The following is a 27,396-nucleotide window of genomic DNA, read 5'->3' as shown; positions in this document are numbered from 1 at the left end:
TTCCCTGCCAGGTCCTGCTGCTTCCCGGAGGCGCTGGAGGTACAGCCTGTGGCCCATGGGGCCTTTGGTGCTGCCCACCTGGCTGCAGCCCAGGTAGGGCGCGGGATGGTGGGGTGGGAGGGGCCAGGGCGCAGGGCAGAAGGCCACCCACTGGCTTCCACTTCATGGGCGACGCCCCTGACTCTGCTCAACTTTTATTGCTGCTGCTGTCTGGTGCTAAAGGATCGCATTTTCTCCACAAACTCCGGAAGGAGGCTCCTCTGTTTCCGTCTTTTTTTTTTTTTTTTTTTTTTTTTTTTTTTCCGAGATAAGAAAGGACAGGCACACACGCTCTTCACTTTGCACACTCCCACTAGTCTTTTCCCGTCTTCCTTGTCCCGCTTCGCCCTAGACTTTGGGGCAGGGTGATTTTCAGAGCGTCCAGTAACAGTAGTGCTCACCACAGAAGGGATTGCAGGAAAACTAGCGCCTCTGGTGTGTGTTTACTAAAGCCAGGTGACTCAGGTTGGGTTGGGGTTTGCCCTTCCTAATACCTTTAGCAGTTTTGGTCACCTGTTGACTGTTGCAGAGAATCTGCTTCCCAGATTATATACCTTGTTTCTTGGAGGTTTTCCCTCTCCAGCTAAGAGAAGCCCGTGTTTACATTGACAAGGCCACTCCAGCCATCCTTCTGCACACTGCCTTTTAGAACTTTCTGCAACTAAGGATCTGTCAATCTTCTCTTAGTCAGCAATACACGACACATTTTACACTCAGCTTGACTTCCTTTTTTTTTTTTTTTTTTTTTTTTTTTTTTTTTTTTTTGCCTGAGCAACTAAATTGCTTTCTATGAGTCTGCGATGAAGGGAACTGGCTCCTCTTGTAAAGTGGTGGCAAGAAGAGAATAACCCAATCACAAGGTACTCAGAAGTCAGGTGCTCCCAGTGACTGAGTCACCCAGTTGTGAGCACTCCCCTCTATAACCACAGCCAGCTCTTTCAAGTTCATGCATTTAGCAAGCCTAGCTACTGGGCTTCAGGCAGCCCAAATCAGTCCTTTCGCGTTCATGTTTCCTTCCCTGTCCTTCGAAATTTCAAAGCTATCTTTGTAGTGACTGTCAGTATTAGAGGAACAAGGTTAGATTTTTATCAAAGATAGAAATGAAGTTTGGAAAATAACTACCTTTGTTTTTCAGCAGCCTCAATCAATGTACTCATGTTACATAAGTTCATCCCATTAGACCTTAGGGGTTTGGACAGCCAACCTGACACACGGAACTTTTCTTCCGCTTGCTCAGTGTGACCGGACGTCGTGTCTAATGGCATCTCCCTGTGTTTATAGGTATAGAAAGAATGCATATCTTTTCATCTATTACCTAATCCAGTTCTGCGGCCACTCATGGATACTGACAAATATGACAGCCAGGCTCTTCTCATTTGGAAAAGGTAACTCTGAGGCAGTTTTGATTTTTTAACTTTTATTCCTTGTCTTCATCTCGTCTTGTTGATTTTAATTGTGAAATTCTATGTAGCATGCCTGCCATCATTCCCTTCTCTAGAGGTTGTTTTTCTATAACCATATTTTATTATTTCAAACTTAAACCTTTTTGTAGTAAGGAGAAGATGAGACCAAGCAGAAGGGACCTGTCTTACCCCAGAGCGGGCAGGGTGCTTTGGAAGCAAAGGCATATCTTTGGAATGTTCCTTTTTGGTTCTGTGCCAAACTCAAAAATTTAATGAATTTTGAAGAATCTGTAAATTCCAGCCCAACATTCTATGCAAAGCAATTAATGAAATTCTTCCGTTGATTTTTTATTCCATTGGTTTAGAGTAGCTGAAATTACTGGGAATTGAGTGACAAATGCTATATTCCCCAAGACCCTGCTTGACCTCTTAAGTAATATGTACATGACACAGCACACTGATGACTAGTTACCTATGTGGAGCTGGTGCTGAGGACTTGAATCATAAGCTTCCCTCAGTTTCCTAAAAAGTCAAGCTGTTTCTTTAATCCATTCATTTCAGATGGTTAAAGAATGAATCACCAAGTGACTGTCAAAACAACATTCTCTCTGTGTTCCATCCCCACATGAGTGAGTGTCATCACAGTTTACAACTGTTCGGTGACTCGACAATTTGAGCAACTGCTGGTTTAGCTAAAAACAAACACAAGCATGGCTGGAAAAAAACAGTGCTGAGTTCATCAATTGAGACTCACGTATCATAAGGCAACCCATCTCCTGGGCTGACACAGACCATTTTATGTTTCTCAGTCTTTCTGAAAATGTACATGTTCTTCTTGCCTTTGGTGGAAGGCCATCAGCTGTGTACCTTTGAAGGTTAGGTGAGGCTGTGTGAGCAGATGGCAAGTCACTAAATCCTGTGCCTCAAACAAGAATGCAAATGTGCCCACCCTTTGGCCATCAGTGTCTTTATGATATGCCACTGCAATTGTAGCAGCTATGTATGATTAGAAAAACATAGATGGTTTGTTCATTTGAAAGGAAGACTGAGAACAATGGAGTAGGAGACCAACTTTCCTAATGTTTTGACCCTCAACCACAAAATTTCATTGCTACTCTGTAAGTGTAATTTTGCTACTGTTATGAATCATAATGTAAATATCTATTATGCAGGGTATTTGATTTACAACCCCTGTGAAAGGGGCGTTCCATCCCCAGGTTGAGAACCACTGTCCTAAGCAATGAACTTGTGTGACCCACTCCTTTATTCTGACAGGGATGTGTGGGTACAGGCAGTGGGTAGGAATGTGGACTATTGGTGTGTCAGGAATTGTCTCCGAGAGAGACATCTATCTTATAGACACACCAACAAAATAAACCCTAGTGCCTGGCCAGTTATAACCATGGGAATGCCTGAGGCAGTAAAAATAGAAAAATCACCATTAGCAATCTCCAAACGTGGCAGGATTTTTAAGGCAACGAGTTTGTCACTGAAGGACCGTCTAGCTGCTTGATTCTAGTTCAGTCCCTCTAAAGGGGATATCTAAGTTGTTCCCTCTCATAACACCAACTCCAAAATTGAGTGTTTAAAACAAATCCAGAGTCAGTAGTCCAGTGTGTGTAGGAGAGTACAAGTGCATCACCAGTGTCATTTCTATAAAATTTCTCTGGAATTGGTTTTCTAGTGTTTTCTTTCTTTCTTCCTTTCTTTTCTTTCTTTCTTCTTCTTTTTTTTTTTTTTTTTTTTTTTTTTTTTTTTTTTTTCTGGCCAATGAAAAAGCTGAGCACAGCATGTTTGTTTTTTGTTTGTTTGTTTTTGTTTTCTTTTTCTTTTTAAAGCAAGTTTCACTCCCAAACTTGCCAAGGGGTTTAGCTTCTGTCTGATTACATTTGTCTGGGAATGATGTGAGAATCTCAAATATTGGGACTAGATAGAACTCTGGCCGTGAAGGCTTTGTAAGTTTCAGTTCTTTCTGGAAGAGGACCAGTTAAGAGAGAACTATATATGCTTTCTGTAAGTATTCACATGCTTCCCATAAGCACCCAAATACTTCTGGAAAGTACCACAGTACTTGGTGGGGTTGTATCCCACTGCTACAACAACACAGTAGCTTTCTTAGAATGATTGAATGATTTTTTTTTACATGCAATACAGAAATACATCTCAGTTGTATTTTTCAGCACTCCGAAAACCATGCAATCTGATGCAGTTTTGACTCATCGTGTCTGTATTTGTCTGTCACTCACTGATGCAGATTCAATGGCCGACACATTTTATGCTATTGGACTGGTTATGCGGGTTTGCCAATCTGTTTCCCTCTTGGAGCTGCTGCACATTTACGTTGGCATTGAGTCAAATCATCTTTTCCCAAGATTTTTACAGGTATGTTTAATCATGTTGTTATTACGGTCTCTTCAATTTCTGACTTTGTCCTGTTTATAGTTCTCAGTGATTTTTTATGGCAAGACTCGTTCATAGGACTCCCTTACCTAAACCACAGCAGTTAGAACTGCCTGTTGGCAGTGTCTGGGGGATGCCCCTGTGCACCACCACATGGACCCTGTCCTGGAGATGCAGTGGCTGTTTGCCACTCTCCGTGGCACTCTTTCTGAAGTAGACAGGACAATGGTCAGGCTTGGAGGCAAAGTGTTTGGACTCGGGTCTGAGGCCTGGCTCATCTACTGGCCACTATGGGGTCATACCACAGCAGCCACTGGGCTGTCAATTGGGGGAGAATCAGGAATTAAAAACCAAAATGATAGTTAGTTCTTCTCTTAAATGCAGGCTGGAAATTTACTACTGGGAGATGTTCCACTTAGGAAATCATTGCTGAGTTAGGACCAAACAAACAAACAAACAAACAAACAAACAAAACAAAACAAAACCCTAAAAATTAAAATAGTATTTTTCATGAGAAAGACAAAATAAGGATTAGGTGACTACATGGATATGCATTAAAACTCCAGGATTTGGAATTGCCATTTCAACGAGCATTGTCTTAGGTATCCTAAAAGAGACCGGAAAACAAACTTTTCTTAAAATATCAGAATCTTGATGTATTTAAAAGCCCAGCAAAGGGGCTGGAGAGATGGCTCAGTGGTTAAGAGTACTACCTGCTCTTCCAAAGGTCCTGAGTTCAATTCCCAGCAACTACATGGTGACTTACATCCATCTATAATAAGATCTAGTGCCCTCTTCTGGCCTGCAGGCAGAACACTGTACATATAATAAGTAAATACATCTTAAAACAAACAAACAAACAAAAAAACAGCAAAGTGCTTAGAATATAAATATAAAACTTAAAATTTGTTATAGATCCCTGAGTCAATTTGCTTGAAATGACATGAAAATTTAAAAGATGCCAATAATGATACAACCCTTGTGAGTGTAGTAAGAACCCAGTATTACAAATATTAAAAGTATTAATGGGTGGTCACAGTAACAATGGGCCAGAGAGATGGCTGGGTAGGGCATTTGCCAAGCGTGGTGACCTGGGCTTGATCTCTGGAACTCACATCATAAAGGGGAAGAATTAACTCCTGCACGTTGTCCTCTGACCTCTACACATGACCTGAAGCATGTGGGTGTGGGGACATGCGCGCGCGCACACACACACACACACACACACACACACACACACACACACACACACTTTAATTTTACTTAGTAAACAAAAATAGGGGAGTGCTATTCTTTAGAATGAAGGTATTTTAAGTACTGAAATATCAAATGTTGCAAAAAGGGGGTGATAATAATGTAAAATATAGTTAAATTAGAATTAACCAGCTAAGAGCTACAGAAAATCTCCTTAAACATGTCACTTGACAATCTAAAAAGGGGCACAGATCAATCACAGGGGCAGTGACTAATTTAGAGGTATTGGTATTTCTGACTTAGCGGGTCTGCTGTATTTTGAAAATGCCAAAATGTGTACAGCAGAATACTAATTTCAGAGTAGAACTAAGGACTCACATTACATGAAAGTTGCATCCTATCACATGGAATTATTCACTGGGAGCTGTATTAAGTTCATCTAAAATCTGAGTCATGTTATCACTTTCACTCTTCCTTAGAGGGCTTTTGACATTTTTTGATCTGTAGGCTAAACTGACTATTATTAATCTCTTGGTAACACAGCATTTTCAAAACTAAAGGATATGTTAGTTTAGCTGTTGTTAATTTACACCATGGATCTAGACCTGGTCAGGAAGAAGACTGAGTGAGAGCTTAAGATATCCCTAGAAAACATACCCATATTGTTTTCTTGACAAAAATTACCTAGACTTGCCCAATAATAAAAATGACTATAGAACTGGGACATGTGATTTCTGAGAGGTGTACAAATTTCAGCACATTCAAGCATGGTTTTTAACACCAATAATTAAATCTCAAATGGCATATAGAACCATTACTGAAACCAAAGAACCAACTCCTGAGTTGGTAACTTAAAAACAATAGCAAATACACCTGCACATTTATTTATTAAACAAGTTTGCTAAGTCCAGTGCTAATGGACCTTTCAGTCTTCAGTCCTGGGGAGGAACACGCAGGGATCAGGGTACGAGGGTTGAGGATGAGCATCCTGGGCTATGAGCAACCCAGACAAGAGCAGCCCTTTTGATGTGCCTGTCTAGCTTCTTCTCTTTCTTGATTGTATGTGTCCCCTGTTTGCAGAATGGGAATGGCATTGAAAAAGCTTTATAAAGGCCTCATACTCAAAGTCTCACATTGGGTGTCTTTCCTGACTAAAGTTCTGCAGACAATTAGAATTTTTTCACTCTGAGACGAACCCAAGTAGTCTGCTTAAAAATAATGTAACACAACACTAGGTTGTGCAATCATCTGCGGTGTTCCTATTTCCCTATTTTTAAATGAAGAAATGGTACTTAAGGCAGCTAGCTGAGTTACAGTGATTATGGTTGACTGCATGCAGATTTTTTTTTTTAAAGCATCATGTTCTGATGCTTCAAATAGGACAAAAACTATGTCTACAGAGTTGTGATGTTATTATGATATTACCTTCACGGCATCACAAAGCCACAATGGAATGTGCCCATTTGAGATCAGATTTTCCAAAATGTCAAGGTAACTAACTTCAGCTAGCATGAACAATGGATTAGGATTAGCTAGTCGAACTAATGTAACATCTGGCGAGAGCTGGTGCTGAGGGAATGAGGGTAGATTTGGGCTTGTTCATTGTTCTGAGTTATTAAATGTTCTACAGTCACATATCTGACAACAAGCAGTAAACTGTAATTTTAAAAATTATATGCAATTGCTAAAACAAAAAAGCAGAGAAAACACTCACTATAAGACAGTAGTTATTTAACAGACATCTATATTTTATTTTTAAAATGCTCATGAGGAAAAATCCAAGACTATAACACAAAAAGCTGTTTATAGACATACTGTTTGTACTAATTACATATAACTTAAATTATATACAGAAATGTAGCAAACTTTTATATCTTGGTTTCCAGTGGGAAACTTCAAAAGATACAAAAGAAGCAAGTTAAAATGACAGTACAAGTGAAATCTAAGGGCTTTCCCTTTCTAGTTCTTTCCTTCCAAACAAACTTGCATATTCTGTTGCTTTAGTTATGGGACTAGTTGATTCTGGTAGACTTCTTTAAAGAAAACCAAATATGTGCCTTTGTAGAATGGGAATACAGCCATGCCTAAAGGGTTGATGATTTTAAAGGCTTTGTTCAGTCTTCTGTTTTGAAGAAGACTTGAAGCTTTTCTCTATAAATAAAAAAAAAGTGTGGACATTTTAACTTAGACAAATGGGAAAACAACCCTTTGTACCACCGTGTTGGATGGGTATGCCTTATAGGAAACTCTCAAAGGAATGTAGTTTAGCTGACGTCAAGTGGTTCAGTCCCATATCCTGCCCTTCGTCAATCACCATGAACATTGCTACACATCTTAAACATGTTTAGGCAATTAAAAATATCTACAAATCAAAGCGCTACAAATGATTTTCCCTAAGATATAATGCCCCCACAGGTTCTATCCATGATAGTCAAGTGCAGGAAACATTTTGTATTAACCAGTTTCACCAGCTCTGCCTCCTGTTTATGTTGAAGGCAAGGGGAGCTCTTGTCACAGTCTCTTTGGGGAACACATATGAGACTCGCAAAGAGAATGTCTAACTCCCATGTATAGGACAGGGGCTTCTAGTCAGATTTCTCTAGGCTAGGAAGCTGCTGACTTTCACTGCTAGACTAAGTAATTTCTGGACTTTCCATAAAAGTGTCACAGATTTCTCTCCCCGTCGGCTTTGAGTATAGGATTTTATTACTAAAGCTGCTGATGTGTCAAGTGGTAAGTGAACAATACACACAGCTCACTCCATGGAAACGTTAGGGTTTTGTCATTTTGTCATTGTGATCCATGGAGTTCTTCAGTGGATAGGTACAAATCTCTCTTCATGGTGTAATTTCACAAATGCAGAATGGCTTTTAAAAACCCACAGTCTTCATTATCTCTGCAGAAAAATGTCCTGCAAACAGTATTCCCTACAGCTCTGGAATTGAAACCTGGGCAATATGACTCTAAATACTATGTTCTAAACACTAAGATCTTTTCATTTTTGTCCCTTTGGTAGCCACTCCAAAACTAACATCCAGACAAATGTCTGTTCCTTAATGGACTAGGCATTAAATGTCTGTTCCTTAAAAAACTAGGCATTAAAACAAGGACCTTCCCGATGTTCTGAGTCAATACTCTACATACATGCCACAGATAAATAAATAAATAGTTTAAAAAGGTATTTTGAAGGAATTCATGTGTAGCATGAATCCTAGTTGGTCTTAATAATAAAAACCTGGAATCAGCTATAGGGGTTAATGCTGAAATCAGAGAAACAGCAGCCAGCCACTAGTTCTTACTCTACTGAATCCTCAGGCCAAAGGGGCGATCGATCCTGTCCCTACAAATCTCCATACTGAATGCAATGAGCTCCTGTCTCCTCCTGCCTCATAGTCCTCTCTCTGCCATATTACTCCTATCTCTACTTCCCTACTGCTGGGTTTAAAAGTGTGAGCCACCACTTACTGGCTCTGTTTCTCTTTTAGACTGGATCAATCTCGTGTAGCCCAGGGTGGCCTTGAACTCAAGAGATCTGCCTGCCTCTGCCTCCCTGGTGCTCAGATTAAAGGTATGTGCCTCCACTGCCTGGCCTCTATGTTTAACTAGTGACTAGCTCCGAACTCTGATCTTTAGGCAAGCTTTATCTGTTAAAACACAAACAAGATATCATCACCTTTGTGTCTTTAGCCAGAGAGATTGCTCAGTGAGTAAAGTGCTTGTGCCACAAATCTGTCAAACCGAGTTCAAGCCCCGGGGACCCTCTTAAGGTTGGGGGAGAACAAACTGCCGAAAGTTGTTCTTGGACCTCCATGTGAGTACCGTGGCAATCACATCACACACTCATATAACCCTCCCACCCCACAGTTAGTTAACACTTACAGCTAGGCACAGGTGTGGTGGCACCCACCTCAACTCACAGTGCTAGGTAGGCAGAAGACCCCAATCTTACTGACCAGCTGATCTTGATGAGTCAGTGAGCTGTGGGTTCAGTGAAAAGACCTGTCTTACATGTGGTGGACAGTGATAGAAGAAGACACTGGACATCAATGTCTGGCCACCTCTCACATATCTCCTCAGATTCAAACATGTATGCGTGCACTTATAAACACGTTTTGTGGTTTTAAAGACTGTTATAGTTACAATTTTGGCAAAAAAAATAATTTTGAGAATGAAGCTTCTCTATGAGTTGAGAAATTCTTCCTACAGATGGACGCTGTTTTTACCTTCGTTTTTCCTACTTCTTAAATATCGTTTGAAGTTTCATACATTTCTTAGTGAATTTTTGTCATTTCCATGCCTCCTCCCATTGCTGCTGGGAGCCTCTACTCAGCAAGCAAGCCCCCCCCCACCTTCTTGCCTCTTGTGTGTGGACCACTGGGTTTATTTATAGTTTCTTGCTTTGACGCAGCCGCCATGTTCAGGCACAAAACCCTTAATTTTAATAAAGTACCTTGTTATTTAACAACATAACTTCGGCAAATGTTTTAATTTTAAAAAAGTATGTGCGGGCTGTGCATATAGAGATCATAGGACAAGGCTGAGGCGTCTGTCCCCTCCACACCTATGAGGGTTCCACGATTGCTTACTTAGGTCACCTGGCAAGCGCCATGAGCTGCTGAGCTATCTAGCCAGCTGCAGAAATTCCTTTCAAGGACAGACCATTGTCTGGGTGTTAGGGTTATGGAGTGGCCCCCAAAGTGACCAAAATGAAAAGGCCCTACTGTTTCAGAATGCAGGACTTAAGATGTCTGGATTTTGATTCCAGACCTGAAGGAAGTCACTATAGTCTGTGTTTTGGGGTAAGGCAAATAGATAATAATAGTTACCGTGGTGATTAAACAAAAACAAAACAAACAAAAGAAACCCCTGTAAATTTGGAAATTGGCAGAAAATAGTGAGTATTGACTTTTATCAACTTAATATCTCTAACTAAATTCTTCTTTTGAGCTGCCATTGAACACATAGTTAAACAACCATTAGGCAATGAATTATGTGTATGGCAGGAATCTTCCTATGTCCACATGCATGCTGTGGTTGGCATGTGGGGCCATATTGACTTGATTTCTATGCAACTAGGGACCCCCACTGCTTAGGAGCCACAGAGCCTCCACTGATATTTTAATAGAGTTTCACCACACACTCCCAGCACCACTGGTAAAATTTCCTGTGCCCACATCATTTAAAGGGCACCTGGCACCATGGATTGCTTATAAATGCAGTGACCAGAAGACTTGTGCTTCCCACTCACCCATGGTGTGGACAGAGCATTTAAATTCTCTGGTTCCCAGATTTCATTCAAGTGAGAGTGGGGTTGGGGTAGTATTAGAATGTTCTATAGATCTATGGTTTTAAAATACTCGGCCATGAGCCATGAGATTAGAAGTCTATGCTGTATGTATCTCTGTGTGTACTTCCTGAGATTTTTAACAAAAAAAAAAAAAAAAAACAGGTTCTCTGAGTTCTAGGCATTAATCAAATGCAAGATGAGATAGTGCCTAAGTATTTGTGAGATGTTCAGGTCTCCCATCCAAAAGCTGACAGGAGTCATGGCTGCCAGGTTGGGTTATTCAGTTATTTAAATTGTAGTTTAGAAGAGCTCATATAGAAACAATTAAGTTACATCAAGAAGATAGATCATTTTATCTTAAAGACTAACCAAGGGCAAGGAGCCCTGTGGATAACTCCCATAGACTGACTAAGTTTGAATCATGTCTAATTCTCCTTAGCCATGCAAAGGCCCTCTTGACTCACCTCTGTAGTCATAAACATGCTGACATAGCTTATACATTTCTGATCATGTGAACTGCTGTTAGCAAATCTTGGGATTTTTTTACACGAACAGCCTATGATTATGTTGTGGATTATCCCAGAGGTTTTCTCCTTAATCAGCTTTAAAAAATAAAGTCGGCTATGAGAAATGGCAAATCAAACTCCTTTTATATTTTCTCTATTAATCCCAAGTCTACCTTTTGACCACTGAGAGCAAAGAGAAATGCCCTATTAAACACAAAAGTGCAGACTATACAGCTATGATAGTATAACACAGGGCATTTTATACTCTGTAGGGAATGTGGACTGCATTTTATTTAAGCTGGTAATTGAAGCTAAGTCAAAAATATGTGAATTCTCAATGATCTTTAGATGTTTGTAACTTGGCGTATATAACATATATTCCAAGAATGTGTTAAATTCTTTCCATTTTCCACTGGCTTATGAGGGTTAGGGTTATATTATTGGCCCACAAAAAAAAAAAAAAAAAAAAAAAAAAAAAAGACAGCGGGTTCTCTATTGGTGAAAATGGAAATTTCCTGGCCTGTCATTTAAAACCCTTGACAACCCAGCCCCCAGCACATTTTCACTTTATTTCCCCATTTTTCCTTCTCCACACCATGCACCACAGTCTCTCTGCGAGTCTTGCTCCTCTCCCAGGGCACCTCACATTGACACACTGATGACTGTGCTCAGGCTGCTCCTGTCTAGGATGCCTCTGCTCATATCCACTCCACTTGACAACTCCAGTCCATTAAGAGGCAGCTGAAATGTTGTCTCCATGAGCCTCTTTGCATCCTTTTCTAGTATCTCCTCCCTCAGCTGTGCTTCTCTCCTCAGCATGCTGTGCTATAATTACCACTAACTCAGGAGGAAGGGTGGTTTTCACGGTATCATCTAATATGTAGTGGACGCTCCTGTAGGCGTTGGCCAAAGTGAACAGAATATGTGTATATGTCAAGAAGAGAGGAAATACTTTGACTTAGGTAAATGGTTGGTTTTGTTTCATTATACATAATTAGAAAAGTACAGAAAAACAAGCAAAAAAGTAGGAATTTAAATTCATCCATAACCCAGCTCTTTCAGAGACAGCCATTGTTAATAGTTTAGAAAATGTATTTCCAGTTTAGGCATTTCTTTTAAACAAAGCCCTGCTTTTTATTTTTTTATTTTTGATTTTTTTTTAAATTTAAATTCGAAACAAGCTTGTTTTACATGTCAATCCCAGTTCTCACACCCTCCCATCCTCCCCGTCCCCCCATCAATCTCCCTCCCATCCCCTTTCTGCTCCCCAGGGTGAGGCCTTCTATGAGTAATCTTCAAAGTCTGTCATATCATTTGGAGCAGGGCCCAGGCCCTCCTCCATGTCTAGGCTGAGAGAGTATCTGTCTATGTGGGATGGGCTCCCAAAGTCCATTCGTATACTAGGAATAAATATGATCCACTAAAATTGGAAAGTTACCTAAATGGCCTAATGGATGATCCTATTTCTCAACATGTTTTAATAGCTCACAGAGAGAGTGGTCATCCTTTTTGGGGTAATCACCAGTCAAGAGGAAATCCAAGAGAAATATGTGGTGTGTGTTTTATTCATCTTTTGGAATCTACTGGATATGGTAAGGTAAGTAAGCAAAATTGTTGGGCATAGTGGGTATGGTGATGCACACCCTTAATCTCAGAAGTAAAGACAGGTAGATCTCTGTGAGTTCAAGGCCAGCCTGGCCTACACAGCTAATTCAAGGACAGCCAGGACTACATAGTGAGACCCTGTCTCAATCATCAATCCATCTGTTAAAACAAGGAGAAATTGCTTTAATGAAACGAGTAATGGCTGTCCACATTGGTTACTATGAACAAGCAGAGAAACTTTTTGCATAATGTTTGATATTAAAATAGAAATGTATAGGTGTGGCTTCCCATAATGGACATAACAAGAAAAATGAAAACCAATCTTGGTATTCTAAGTGCAAATTCAAACCCTCGGGTTGCCAGTACAGTTATATACTAATGGAAGACACCTCATCTTTGCTCTACCACACATTATTTCAATAATCAAAACAGGATTTTCATTACCTGTCAGAACCCAAAGTTGGTGCCATAGTTAGTTTCAGTTGTCAGTCTGACGCCTGGGAAGAGGGGGATCCTCAACTGAGGAACTGCCTCTACCTGATTGGCCTGGAGGAGGGACCATCCCACTGTGGGTTTGAAAGTAAGTGAGCAATGAGTATTGCTGGTCACTGCTTCAGGTCCTACCCTGACTGCCTTCAGCGATGGATTATGATCTGGGAGTCTTTCTTCCCCCAAGTTGGTTTGGTCAATGTTTTATCATTGTATCAAAGAGAAACAAACTTCAACAATTGGTTTCTATGACTTCAGGAATATTTTAAAATAGGACCTTATTTTTCTGAGGGAAAAATGTACCCCAATATCCATTTCTGTACATAACTCCAATGGAATCCAATGGCTAACTTAGTCCTTTTATGACATTCCCAAGAACTACAACTGCTTCAAAGATCCAGATGCGAATAGGTCCCAAAAGAGTCCCGACTTTTGGCTGATTTGTGTAAATCTGTTTTTACACAACTTGGATGAGTTAAAAAAAAAAACAAACAAAAAAACATAGCCTCAACAATGGGTTGAGTCCTAGAAAAGATTGTACATGTACTTCATAAGCTATTTAATGTTTTAAAAATAGAATTTTAGACTAGGACTTTTGTACCTGTGACTTCCAATTTATAAAAGGCATTGGTTCCTCACTAGGGACACATTATATTGGAATATGATTCTGTCTAACTTAGTATCTTAGACTCAACAGAACAAAGTGACTTTCATGCTGAAAGTGGTAGCAAACTACCATGGGATGATTTGGGATATAGAGGACACAGCAGGATGAAATTCACCTCTACCACTTATTCGCTGCACAATCTTGAGCAAATCACTTAACTTTTTATAAATAACAATTTTATTGGGACATAAATTACCTACCACAATTTAAATTTTTTAAAATATACAACGTGTGAGTTTTTGTACATTCAAAGAGATGTTATTCAGCTAAACAACAATTTTATCACCTATTGGAAATATCATACCCATATGCACACATCACTCCCAATTCCTTCCTCCAGGCCCTGGCAACCTTTCTCACATTATCTCTATGGGTTTTCCTACTTTGTGTTTCATATAAATGGAGTCACTAAATATGTGGTCTCTTGTCATTATCTTCTTTTTACTCAGAATAGTATTCTCAAGGTGTATAAAGTGTTGCAGCATGTACTGGTATTTCATGGCATTTTGTGTCTAAATAACATTCTATTGTATCACCTTAACACCTTTGGGTTATTCACATAGTTGATGCATATTTGTATTACTCCTATATTTTGGAAATAAGACATAATGCCATGAGCACCCATGCACAAGGTTTTGTTTTCCTTATAGCCTATAGTAAAACGCCTGGGCTCTTTTTTTGTTTTTCTGTTTGCAAAACGGGGATGGAAATATCATCTCAATCTATGTGAAATAAAATAATGAACAAAGATCTTACTCAGCCCATTAAAGAGCACAACTATGAAAAGAGCTCATGATGAGAAGGATGCACCCCTCCTAAGAACACAGTGAGGACATTCATACCGTCCAACATTATATTGGAATTTCTAGCCACAGCAATTAGGGAAAACATGTAAAAGGCATCCAGATGGTAGAAAACTGTAAGTGACCTGCAAGTTTAGCAGAGTTGTACAACATAAGAGCAATACAAACCAGTATATTTTTATGTATTTTCAGTGAACTATTCTGAAAATGAAAATAAGAAAAAGAAAAATCCTGTTTGTGATAGCTTCCAAAAGAGTGGAGTATGCAGGCATACATTTAACAGAAACACACAGACCTTGAACAATAAAGATCTTGATAAATGGAAGGGTACTCCATATTGTAGACTTAATATTGTTAAGATGGCAATACTCCCAAATCAAATCTGCAGAACCCTTGAAAGCCCTGTTACTGGTCTCAACTGGTTTTTGTGCAGAAAGTGAGAGGCTGATCTTAAAATCCATGTAGAAACCTGAACTCAGATGAGTCAAAACCTTTGTAAGAACACACTTGGTCTCACTCTTCTCAATTCAGAACTTACTACAGAGCAACAATAATCATGAGTGCGGTACTGCTATGTGGACCAGTCAGAGAACAGAATTAACAGTTCAGTAATAACCTCTTCTAGTTTGGGTTAAATTTTGACAAAAATCTCAAGAGATGCAAAGGGGGACAGGATCATCTTAAACAGTAGCAGGACAACTGTACTGCATGCAAAAGTTCAAGCTGTATTTTGCAATGTACCCTTAGACAGGACACCAAAACCACAAGCAACAAAAGAAAATAAATAGATGACTAAGTTGGATAACTAGTTACTGTATGGTTAACAGTAAGAACTAGACTAGATGCCTAGGGTGCTAAGGAGACACACCTTTGGGTGTTTCTATGAGATTCTAGAGGTCAGCTGAGAGAGCTTTCCCCAAATAGGAGTTGTATCATCTGATAGCCTTGGATCTTGAACTGAATACAGAGGGAAGAAAGGAAAGATAACTTGTGAGTCAATAGACCATCTGGGAAATTCTGATGTGTTGAGATGTGGGCACCACTACCTTATTCATATTAATAAAAGTACACTGAATACTTTGTACTGGCAGGCTTAAAGTTAACGTACTGTGCCCCAAATCTCCCAAGGCCAGTTCTGATTGTTTAATGGGGCAAAGCAACAGACCCAGAAGACAGTAGATATGAATTTACAGGTTGTGGTTTAATAAATTCATCCTTTACAATATGTGCAATTGGGTCTGACTTTTCAAGAAGCCTAGCTGTTGCTGCACAAAATGAGCCTGGCTTTTAAATAAAATTGAAGTCATTAATCATGGAAGCTTATAACTGTAATTTCTTGGGAGGAGGTAAGAGCTACATTCTTGTTCTGTTCAGCTGTATAATTATCTATGATCCACCCCATGAGACAGGGAGACATAGGTTCCTCACCCCACAATATACCATTTTTACCCCATCCATGCTTAAATTATAGGAAATAGAGCATGTAATTCCCACATTTCCAATTTTACTCCAATGTTTAATTTGTAGGAAGGTATTTTCTTCTCCTATTTCCTAAACAGCAGCAGCAAATGATGCTTATGAATTAACTATCTTCTTCCAGGTACACATACAGCATGCTATCAGTCGTAGGAATATCTTACACTGTCTTGACATGGCTCAGTCAAACACTGTGGATGCCAATTTACCCTCTGTGTGTTCTTGCTGAAGGTAAGCGTTCTGTGTTATATTTCTGACTAATATAAGCCATTGATCTCTAATCACTCACTAAATTTTCTGATGATGAAACTGCTATTTTTAGTAGTTCTTGTCTTACTGATGATATGTTCCCCAGTCTATTTCCTTCCTGCCAAGAAACCAATCATTAAAAAGCAAAGTTCAGTGGGATGTAGTTGGATGTTTCTCGTCTTGCCTGTCAGTTCCCAAATAACCACTCTATGGCTTAATATTAATTAAAATTGGCCAATGGCTCAGGCATATTACTGACTAACTCGCCCAATGTAATCAACCCATTTCTATTAGTCTGTGTAACACCTCATGCTCATGGCTTACTGGTTATATTCTGGCATCTTACCCCTTTGGTGGCTACATGGTGTCTTTCAGACTCAGCCTTCTTTCTCTCTGTATCTTTGTTTGAATGTCCTGCCTGGCTCTGTTCTGCCTGGCTATTGGTCAAATCAGCTTTATTTATCAACCAATAAGAGCAACACATATTCATAGCACACAGAAGGACATCTCATATCACCAGGGAGCAAGGCCAGCTTGGTTTACATAGAGTTCCAGGACAGCCAAGGATACATAGGCAGACCCAGTGTCAAAGATTGAGAGGGGAGAAGGAGAAAGAGGTAGGGAGGGAGAAGGGAGGGAGGGAAAAAGGAAGGAGGGAGAAGAAAGAAGACAGAAAGGGAAGGAGAGAGAGAGAGAAGACAGAAAGGGGGAGAGAGAGAGAAGAAAGGAGAGAGAGAAGAGAGAAAGCACAGAGAGAGAGAGAGAGAGAGAGAGAGAGAGAGAGAGAGAGAGAGAGAGAGAGAGAGCATGCATTAAAGTTCAAGGTGGAGGTGACCCTGCACGGAGTACAGCATACTGGGCTATAAACAAGCATTGGAGTCCAAGTCCTTACCTTCATTAACTATGAGTTTGGGGCAGCTCATTTCACTTCCAAGTCTATTTACATACTCAAACTGGGTTTAACATGTAGAGAAGCTAGAGCTATTTTTTAAAAAAATACTTAGAAATTTGGTCATGGATAGAGTGCATCCATCTCATCACCTCCTAAACATCCTCCTTCTGCCAGTGATCATTTTACCCCCTCACATGAGTCTCCACTTTCAGAGGGAGGCCTCTGACTTTTCAGCTAAGGTACTTCTGGGTATAGCACCATGGATTATTATTTTAGAGAGCACATCTCGGGTGCAACTAGACATTTGTATGATTCGTGGTTGCATGTCCATGTCACTGGATTAGTTCCATGTGTACACACAGGAGTCAGCCTGGTCTTTTGCTTCTTTCTCATATGCAGTGATTTGCATGCCCCACAAACAGGAGATCAACTACTGGCTGTATTAATAAAGCAAAATTAAATAACCAAAGTAAGCAGTTTTCAAAGAACTTGAGGCTAAGCAAAGAGCAAATGCTCCCCCCTCCAAGTAGTGGATTTGACAGGCTGCAGGGAGTTTCGTCTGAACGTCAAGATTAAAGATTTTAAATAATGCAAAAAGCATGTTAAAGAAACTAAAGGGAAACAAAGACATTATAAAGAGAGTGCTCTTGTCAATAACAATCATGAATATATAAAGACTAGTATATAAAAGGAAACCACATGTTTTCTATTTACTGATGACTAGGGACAATAAATCAGAATTTAAATTTTTCTTTTGTTTTTAAAAATTACTTGTTAAAAATTGGAATATACTATATTCAGTCAATCTAGAGAATGGTATTTTACAAACCACTAACAACAACAACAACAACAAGAAACCCCAGCCACGGATTTTTTAAGAATGAAATCCTTCATTCATGAAAGATTTGCTAAGTGCCTTTATTTGTCTTGGCATATGAACATACTATAAAGAACATGAAAGGATTGGTGTTGGAAAGAGTAAGAGGTCTACATCAGGAGAAATGCAATTGTATGATATGCACAGCAACATGAGTACAGCCAATAACTGTGTACATTTCAAATGAGTAAATTCAGTTACCTCACTACAAAAGTATGAGATGTTCAATACTAGCTTTCATCATTCAGCATTGTATACATATATCAAATCATCACATCATGATGTATAAATGAATACATTATGATTTGTTAATTAAAACTATACTTGCAAAATATTTTTTTTCTAAAGCCTATATGATAGACTCTTCCTAAAAATAAGAAACATTTCTACTCTTGGTGTTCAGAATTTTAAGCTTTTTCCTTTTAAGGAAAGTTCGTTTTGATATGAATGCCACACAACACCCTCTCTTTTACTAGATGGCAAATTTCCTCTCCCAACAAGCAAACAAAATGTTAGCAGAAGAAAATCAAGGCACATAGACGACACAGTGTTAATGATGACTAACTCCAGATAGAGCAGAAGAGTTGCCTGTGATCTTACCATGTGCCAAATGTTCCAGAGTATAAAACTAGACAGGGAAGGAAACTTACTTAACTTTAATGAAGTTTATAACTCTTATTTAATTTTACAGCTGTAATTTTCATGCCTGATATATAGTCAGCAAATAAACAAAGCTCATATAAATACCCAAGCAACCACTCCTATGTCAGAATGCTTGAGACTTGGAGGCAACCCTTGTTAATCATTAAGTCATGTCTGGGGGCCACTGGAAGTCCTGCACCAATACCACTCATGCCCTATCTATCTGTTTCAGCTCCTGACTTTATCACATTGCAACCCCTTTTTATTTTGGAATAACTTCAGACTAAGAGGAAACCGTAAAAACAGTGCATTGCAGGGCTGGGGAGATGGCTCAGCAGCTAGTAACAGTAGCTGCTCCTCTAGGGGACTTGGGTTCAGTTCTTGGCACTCACATGGCAGCTAACAGCTGTCTGTAACTCCAGATCCAGAGGATCCACCACCCTCTTCTGGCTCCCACAGGTACTGCATACATGCAGTGTACTTATATATGTGCAGGCACAATGTGCACATAAAGTAAAAATCTAAGTCCATTTACTTCACTTCCCCAGATGGGAACAGCCTAGATAACTATAGCATGCCATTTTTACTATATGGAGTGTTATTTTTAAAAATGTACACATGTGGTATAGTTTCATGGATCCTCTATATGTGTCTAACACTAAACTAGCTTCTTCCTACAGAATAATTTAAGTCAGCATTTCTCACAGATTTGTAATAAGTTCCTCTAGGGCTGAGGAGAAAGAAGACATTCTAAGGCCAGTCTTCATGGCACCAAAACCATGGGAGGAGGTCCCTTTCATTATTACAGAAGTTCTCAGCGTCTTTACTGTTAAACAAGCATCGTGTAACTTCAGGAGCAAAATCTATGTAGCGCTTCCCATACCTGACTGTCTCCCTGTTGTGTGAGTGAGGAGAGGGATCTATTTTTTAAGTCACCATTTTAAGGAGGCTACAGTCTTTGTATGTAAGTCTGATGTGTGTGGATTCAAGAGCAGGCACACAATGGGCAATAATTCACTAGGTCAGAGTGCTGGGACAATTTAAGCCACATAATCACTCCACAGACTTCTATATCAAGTTGTAGCTTTACCTAAAGAATTCATCAGTCATTAAAACTGTCATTGCCAATTCAAAATCTCCTTCATTAAAGATACACACACACACACACACACACACACACACACACACACACACACACCTCTGTAACTCAGAAAGAGAATCTTTACCATCATCTTTTCTTTAAACAGCATTCACCATCTATCAGTCACTGCCTTATTTTGAGTCATTTGGCACCAACTCCACCATGCTTCCGTTTGACATATCCACCTATTTCCCTTATGTGCTGAAACTGTATCTCATAATGCTCTTCATAGGTAAGTAGATACTTTGTTTTTGCATTCTTGTGGTTTACACAGCCATTGACCTAAATGGACTGATAAATGCTGGGGGGGCATGGGGGACACTGAAGATGCTTTTTGTGAGGCATCATGAAATCAAGAATTGCAACATTTCACTGTACAGCAAGAACTAGCAGAAAATATGCTTGTGAGATGCATGAAATACAGACATTTTCTTTTCGACCATGAAGACATAACTATAAAGCAAAATGCCAAACAGAAAGATTACCTTTTACCTTTTTTTTTTCCATTTATACCCATTTTGTTCCTGTTTGGCTTTACATGCTAGTACTCCCTAGCAGGCAAATAGGAAGTTGGTGAAAAACCTGAATAGGCTAATAATGACTAGTAAACTAGTAATAAATCTCCACTGCAGAAAAGACAGCATAAGATGGCTCCACAGATGAATTTTACCAAGAGTAACCAGTACCAATTCTTGTCAAATTAATAGACAGTCATTTGGGCCAGCATTACCAAAATTTAATAGGAAATGAATAGAAACTATAGACCAACAGCCCTACTCTACATAGATGCTGAAATCTTTAACAAATACTAGTAAATTAGAAAGATTATATACTGTATTTAGGTAGGCTTCATTCCCAGATGCAAAAATGGTTCAGCCTCTACAAATCAACAAACTACCATATGATATAAAAAGTCATGTGAGTAGATGTAGAAAAGTCATTTGATAAAGTTCAATATCCCATGATAAAATACAAGAACAAGTTATGTATGACAAACCCACAACTAATATCATACTGGATGTCGAAAAACAAAGTATTTTCTCTATTATGAGGAACAAGTCTACTTTCCTTGCTCTTTTCCAGTGTCCCATTCCTTTTAGTCAGGGCAATAAGACAAGGTAAAGAAAAGGTAGATACACAGGAAAGAATGGAGTCAAAGTATTCATGTTTTTGCAGACACATAGAAAATCTTAAAACTGGGTATGGTGGCTAACACCTGAAATCTCAGCACTAGGGAAGATGACACAGGAGTATCAGTTTGAAGCTAGCTTGAGCAAAACAAACAAAAACCAACAGGATATGTTGGAGGACGAGGAGACAACTAAAGACTTTACCTGAACTCATGCATGCTAAGCATGCTAAGTATGTGCTCTACCACAGATCTACATCCCCACTACCCAAAAGCTGGTATTTCCAAATCATCCTTATGAAATCCAATGTCCTTGGAGTCGGAGATCTCAATAAGTATTCGGGATCCTCCCTTCTTGCTCCTTCATCTCCTTCAGAACTAAGGAGAGATCCTCCCAGAAAGCACCAGGAATGCTTTGTTAAATCTTATCTACAATTCTGAAGAGAAAGAAAGCACAGACCTGCCATTGCCCTAATGTCTCCTCATTCTGTCCCCAGACTTTGAACTACTAGGAGAGAGAAACACTGAGTACTAGGACAGAACCAGCAGCAGAAACTTTTCATGTGGGCAGCACCTAAGCTAGATTAACACACTCCACAGTCTTCTCCCATTCAGAGTTCATTCAAAACAAATCTATCTACCTAGAACTTTACACTTCTGATTTCTGCTTTTAAAATGCCCTTCCATACATAATGAATTCTCTAAGGAAGAATTTAAGAACAAAATCTAAATCCCAATGACCACAAAACACACCATATGAACAAACTAAGAAAGTACAATTCCTCTACACAAAAGGTACAAAACACAGGTGACAGGTTGAGGAGTCTAAAACATGGAAAGGCTGCCTATTTTCATGGATTGGTAGCAATTATTCAATGTCCATACTGCTCAAAGGAACCTAGGGATTCATACAATCTCCATCAAAACTCTGTTGACATTTTGAGGGCTAAGATCATCACTCAGTGGGTAGGAGCTGTGCTATACAACATGTGGACCTGAATTTAATCCCCAACATCCACCAAAAAGCTGGGGATGGCCATACACCTCTAACTTGTGGGTCGTTGGAGGTAGAAACAAGAGAATTGCTAGGGCTTGTTGTCTGCTAGCCCAGGTCTAGGTTCAGTGAGAGACTCTGTTTCAGTGTAATAAGGCAGGGAATGATAAAGCCGAGAGCTAAGTCTTCTTCTGGCCACTGTATTTGCATACTATATGAATTAGCACACACCATGTGCAAGGACCATAAACACATGTTAAGAAAACAAATTTAAAAAGAATAAAACAAGAAATAACAAAACCCATAAAATTAGTATGCAACCCTAAAGACCCTAAAACAGAAAGAATAAAGCTGGAGACATCACAATATCCGATTTCAAGATACAAGGCTCAGTAACAGGCAGTATGGTATTGGCATAAAAGGCCAATAAGAAAAGAAAAAAATCTGCCAACAATAAGAATATACCTGGTCTACTGAGTGAGTGCCAGGACATGTTCCAAAGAAATACAGAGAAACCCTGTTTCAAAAACACACACACACACACACATATATATATATATATATATATGTAAGACACACATGATGCTGGGAGAAGAAGATATACATATGCAGAAAACTGACACATGACCTGACACCTACCCTACACAGAAATCAATTTAAACTATCAAAACTCTGAAAATACCAGTGGAAGACTTCAAGATACAGTACAAGTGATAATTTCTTGAATAAGATGTTAATAGTCTAGGAAACACAAGGAAAAATTAATGAAATTAATGAGATAACATTAAATTAGAAAGCTAAGCAAATAATAGAGCAAAAGGATAACCTACAGAGTGGGAGAGAATAGTTACCAACTATTTAGAAGATAGGGACCTCAAAAAATCTAATATGAAATAGGTAATAGAATAAAAAAAAAAATACTAACCATCAGGGAAACACAGTCACTGAGCTATCATTTCAGTCCAGTCAGATTGGCTGTTATCAATCCAACAACAACAAAAACAAATGCTAGTGAGCATGTGGAGAAAAAGAAACTACTGTTGTTGGGAATGCAAATTAGTGCGGCAACTACTACAGCAGTGTGCAAGTTCCGCAAAAAAAAAAAAAAAAAAAAAAAAAACCCTAAAAATAGAATTTCCACATGATCCAGCTGCCCTAAAGAGGGCAGAGGGAAGTGAAGTTAGAAGAAGATTAAAGAGTAGGCATACCCGTGATAATTGGGACACTGTTTACAACAGAAAGATAAGGAACCAGCTGAAGAGTTTGTTGACATGGATGGATAGAGAATGCTCACACAATGGGGTTTTTAGCCAGTATGAGTAATTCCTATTATTCCAGGACAAATGAATGGAAATGGGGGGCATGTTAAGCAAGCTAGAATGTTCTTGCTTACATATGAAAATTTAAAAATTGACATGAAAGTTGAACTGTGATTATGAGGGGCTGGAAGAATGACAGAAGGGAGGTGAGATTTGATCAGTGCATGCCACATGTATGTGTGGAAATAACCACACTGAACTCACTAATATGTACGGTAACATATGTAGGAAATCTGCAATCAAAGTAATATAATCAAATGTAGTGTGGGCTAATAGAAAAATCATATTTGAAGAAACTTAATCAACTGACTTTGTTTTCCAGGAAACTTGGAAAAAGACTTCTATTATTTACTCTACCCTTCACAAATTATCAGGATAATAATCATGTCTGAGAGATAACAGTTCTCAAGTGTAAGAATACCACATACAAATATAAAGAAGGAAAGACAGTTTAGAGGCAGTAAGAAAAGCTATTAGCGTAGTGGGGGAGGGGAGGGATAGCCTGCAGTAGAGTGAGTGGGTAGACATTTGCCTGTATTCCCTTTCTAACATAAAATCTGGATGGTTCTTCATGTGCTGTTCTCGAGCTTCCCTTGTAATTGTGTTGCCCCTAGAATTCTGTGTGTCCTAAAACTCTGCCTGTGTCCTAAAACTATAGCTCTTTTCAAAGACATGGTTAACCCACCTCACTTCCTTTTGCACCACAGGTATGTATTTCACCTACAGCCATCTTTACGCAGAAAGAAAAGATGTCCTTAGAGTCTTTTCTGTCAAACAAAAGAAAATGTAAAGCAGCATTCCTGCCCATCGCACAAGCGAGAAGACGGGCTGGTGGGCCAACCTGCAGCAAATACAACACTGGGCATATGCTGGAGAAAACCCAGAACTTGACAACAATCTATTATATAGATTACTGCACATAGCACAAAGTCTGTTCCTCATCGACTATGCTTTACAAACAAATCCTCAACATACACAGCACATCTTGCTGCACTAGCAGCAAGTTTCATTTATACTGTGTGAAGTCTGAATGTTCTTGTGTAAAGTTCGTGAAAAATAGATTCAGAGGGATAAGTTCAATTGACTTGAGAAACCAATTGATTATCTTGTGCAATCATAGCTAGCAGATTTATAGGAAGGGGAGGCTGTAAAGTATCCTCTTTAATTCTGGGATAACATACTCTACAAATGTCCCTCACCCTTAGAGCCAATTACCTTGAACATTACATATACTTACTCTACAGACAAATGTCCCCATCCTTAGAGCCAATCCTTTGATCATTACATAAACTTAGTTACCTATCTAACATCTTGCTGTATCTTAGCTCAGGCTGTAGCCATGTCACGAAGTGCATCCCCCTCCCATAGGACTTGGTTGTCAAAACCACAGAAATTTATGTTTTCAGTTCTGGAGGCTTGGACATCCAAGAGCAAGATGCTAGCCAATTCAGTAAGATTAGTGTATGTGTGAACTATAGATCTGATCAGTTACTCTAGCAGGAACACTACTAGTTTGAGCTGTAGCTAATAGGCAGACTTCTTGGGACTTGACAGAATGGACCCTTGAGCTATCTGAGGACACACACACACACACACACACACACACACACACACACACACACACACACACACACACACACACATACAGACATACATACATACATACATACATAATACATATATATTCATTCTTCTATAAGACCAGGGAAGGGTGCTCTTGAATCAAAGATGATCAGAGTTGCCTCCTAAGTTGCAACTTATGAACTCTAATTTGTATGATGAGTTCTCTAAGAAAATGGGGCTTTCATTCCAGATGTCCTTTATTCCTCAGTTCTGACCACAATCACCTTCATCAAACCCTCAAAGGTGACATCAGCATCTTAAAACTTATCCCCCATTCTATTTAATTTCGGAGCTTCTCCACATCTACTCTATGACTACAGCAATGTCTCACCTCCTGTATCCATTGCTCTCTGAGTTTGGATTGCTGCAACAAAATATTAAATTGATGATTCTGGAAATAAAAAAGCCCAGTAACAAGATGCCAAGTAACAAATGATTCTTGAGGGTGGGATGAAGATGGATACCTTCTTACTGTGTACCCACATTATAGAGAAAGAAAGCACCTCTCCTAGGTCCCTTTTTGTGAACTCAATAATCTTCAGAGAGGCTCCCTCTTCATCTCTACTTACTTCCCAAAGCACCCCCCTCCACCATCACCACCAAATAACATCTACTCCAAGAGAAGTTAACATCTACTAATTCAAGTCATAAAATGTTTTTAGCAGCTCCTTGGTTAAAATTACATTATGACTGTAACACGATTTTAGTCAATTGCACAGATACCCACATCTTTGCCAAATGCACACTTTTCAAATCTAATCTGTGTTTGGATACTTCCTTGAGGCATAATGTCGCTTTAACCCTACACTTGTGCATCCCCAAATACTATTTGTCTTGGCAACTTGTGTTTTCAAAGGCTGACAAGAGAGAACTTGAAACAAAGACCTCCTTTATGGTCTAAAGAGGTAGCAGCAGCTTACTTGTGTAAAACAAAGAGAAGCACCTTGATGGAACAATTTAATTCTTCTTTGGAGACCATACAGGTAACCAGGAGGCCATTACTATTTCATTGGCATACCTCTGAGTTTAACCTTATTTAGAATCCTTAGAGGTCTAGTAGGCAGAAAACCATGTGACTTCCATCCATGACTGCTCAAAACAGAAAGAACTAGTAAAGAGGGGACTGAGGATTACTTTATTTCCTTCATTTTGTAAACTTCTGTTTTCTTGTGAAGGACAGGAGGAAATACCAGGTTTGAAAAGAAATTGGGCTGAAAAGACATGAGAAATCTGAAATTTGAAGTCTAGGCAGATTGTTCCTTTCTTTGGGCATCAGCAAATGTTTGGTTGCTGATTCATGATGTCTCCAGTGCCCACTTCCTCTTCAGTACTCATTGTCTCCTGTGTTTCCAAGGTACCCTGTAATCCAGAGCTCTTTAATGCATGCAGACAAACTTGGTCAGCTAGGCTAGTCTCAAGCTTCCCAGCACCAAAGGCCTGGTGTTTCAGCAGATTTGCAACTTAAGTGGGAACCAAGGTGTCTGATACAGCAGCTTTGGATCATAAGTTCTATGGCCTTGGTTTTAGGTAAAACTCTTCCACTTTCTAAATATTTTTGCTCCATTTTAAAACAGAAAATAATGCTACCTATGGTATTGTTGAAAGACTTCAAATAAGCTGAGCCTTTTGGTCTCTAGTTGCTAGGGAGTGTACATGGGAGGAGAAAAAAAGCTGGTGTAAATAGCTACCACCTTTTTCTTCATTGGCTTAAACTTATTTCCTTGTAGTACAACTTGCAAAGAAATTATGTATCTGGAAAATAAAATTAGTAGTGCTACTTTGAAGTTGGCAGGTGCACTTTGGGACAAGAAGGTATGTGCCACCTGTGGGTAGAAGTGTGGTGTTTGTGAATCCCCAGGCACTGTCTGAGTGGCAGAAACAAAATCACCTCACATCATTGTCACGACTTTCTTCCTAATGATTCTGTTTGTAGATTTATGATGAGTTAAGACTGAGCCCAGTTGAAGTCACAATAATTAGTGGGCATCGAAATTAAGATGCTGCCTGAGTCGCCAACCATTGTGGGAGGTGAAATTGTGATACTATCATAAACCTTTCACAGATCTCTCCAGTGAAGTGAGCTGTACTTATAAAAAGACAGATCTGAGGAGATATTTATCCTGTTTGCTAGTCTAGCATCCCACCATCTTTCTCTTGGGGAAACTTAGTTCAGATGATTTATATGGGTATAACCCACCTGCCAGGGACCAGATATTTGTTTAGAGACCAACATGGATGGCTTCTAGAGTTCTCACAGTGCTGCTTCTCCTATGCTTGTGGGGGAAAAGAACTTCTTTACCTTTGAGATTGCTGGCAGACACCTTGCCAGGTAGGAGGCACAATCTCCAGAGGAACAGATCACAGCATCGTGGGATTCATCAGACCAGCCTTGATTCTTTCTGTGAGCTAATAGTCTCCTTTGCAGCTACTGCTTTTGTGAATGGGATAACTTCTACTTGTACTCATCACAACCAAGGCTAGGTAGGAGTCACACATATCATGTGATGAACCTAACCTGGGTATCAGATGTTGTCATGCCAAGTGATTTGAATGTGCCTAGTAGTTCTTTTAAGTGTGTTTTATCAACAGGAATAAAATTTGTCTAAACTCACTGACTCAATGATTTCTTCTCTGGCTTCATGGAAAATAGGTCATAGCCTT

General features: G+C 39.4%; 1 protein-coding gene across 2 annotated transcripts; it reads left to right on the top strand.

Annotated features, from left to right (window-relative positions):
• Hacd4 (3-hydroxyacyl-CoA dehydratase 4) lies at positions 1-27,346 on the top strand. 2 transcript variants are annotated; one of them, XM_051188152.1, is made up of 7 exons: positions 1-93; positions 1,321-1,424; positions 3,697-3,824; positions 12,314-12,426; positions 15,994-16,100; positions 19,777-19,902; positions 23,820-27,346. In XM_051188152.1, the coding sequence occupies exons 1-7, from the start codon at positions 56-58 to the stop codon at positions 23,900-23,902; spliced, it is 699 nt and encodes a 232-aa protein (XP_051044109.1). In that variant the 5' UTR covers positions 1-55; the 3' UTR covers positions 23,903-27,346. The 2 variants fall into 2 exon arrangements, with proteins under 2 accessions (XP_051044109.1, XP_051044111.1); XM_051188154.1 differs by lacking the exon at positions 19,777-19,902.
• The last annotated feature ends 50 nt before the right edge of the window (positions 27,347-27,396 follow it).

Source organism: Phodopus roborovskii, unplaced genomic scaffold (genome assembly GCF_943737965.1).
Source record: "Phodopus roborovskii unplaced genomic scaffold, PHOROB, whole genome shotgun sequence".
Taxonomy (NCBI): domain Eukaryota; kingdom Metazoa; phylum Chordata; class Mammalia; order Rodentia; family Cricetidae; genus Phodopus; species Phodopus roborovskii.
The sequence above is the reverse complement of the archived record's forward strand: the minus strand, read 5'-3'. Positions and strand labels throughout refer to the sequence as shown.

Bases quoted from the DNA above. Each gene is read 5' to 3' on its own strand.
- Hacd4 (XM_051188152.1), top strand. From the start codon at position 56: ATGGGGCCTTTGGTGCTGCCCACCTGGCTGCAGCCCAG. The intron at 3,825-12,313 runs GTATGTTTAATC...ATGTTTTAATAG, and splicing joins TTTTCCCAAGATTTTTACAG to CTCACAGAGAGAGTGGTCAT. The intron at 12,427-15,993 runs GTAAGTAAGCAA...ATCTTCTTCCAG, and splicing joins AATCTACTGGATATGGTAAG to GTACACATACAGCATGCTAT.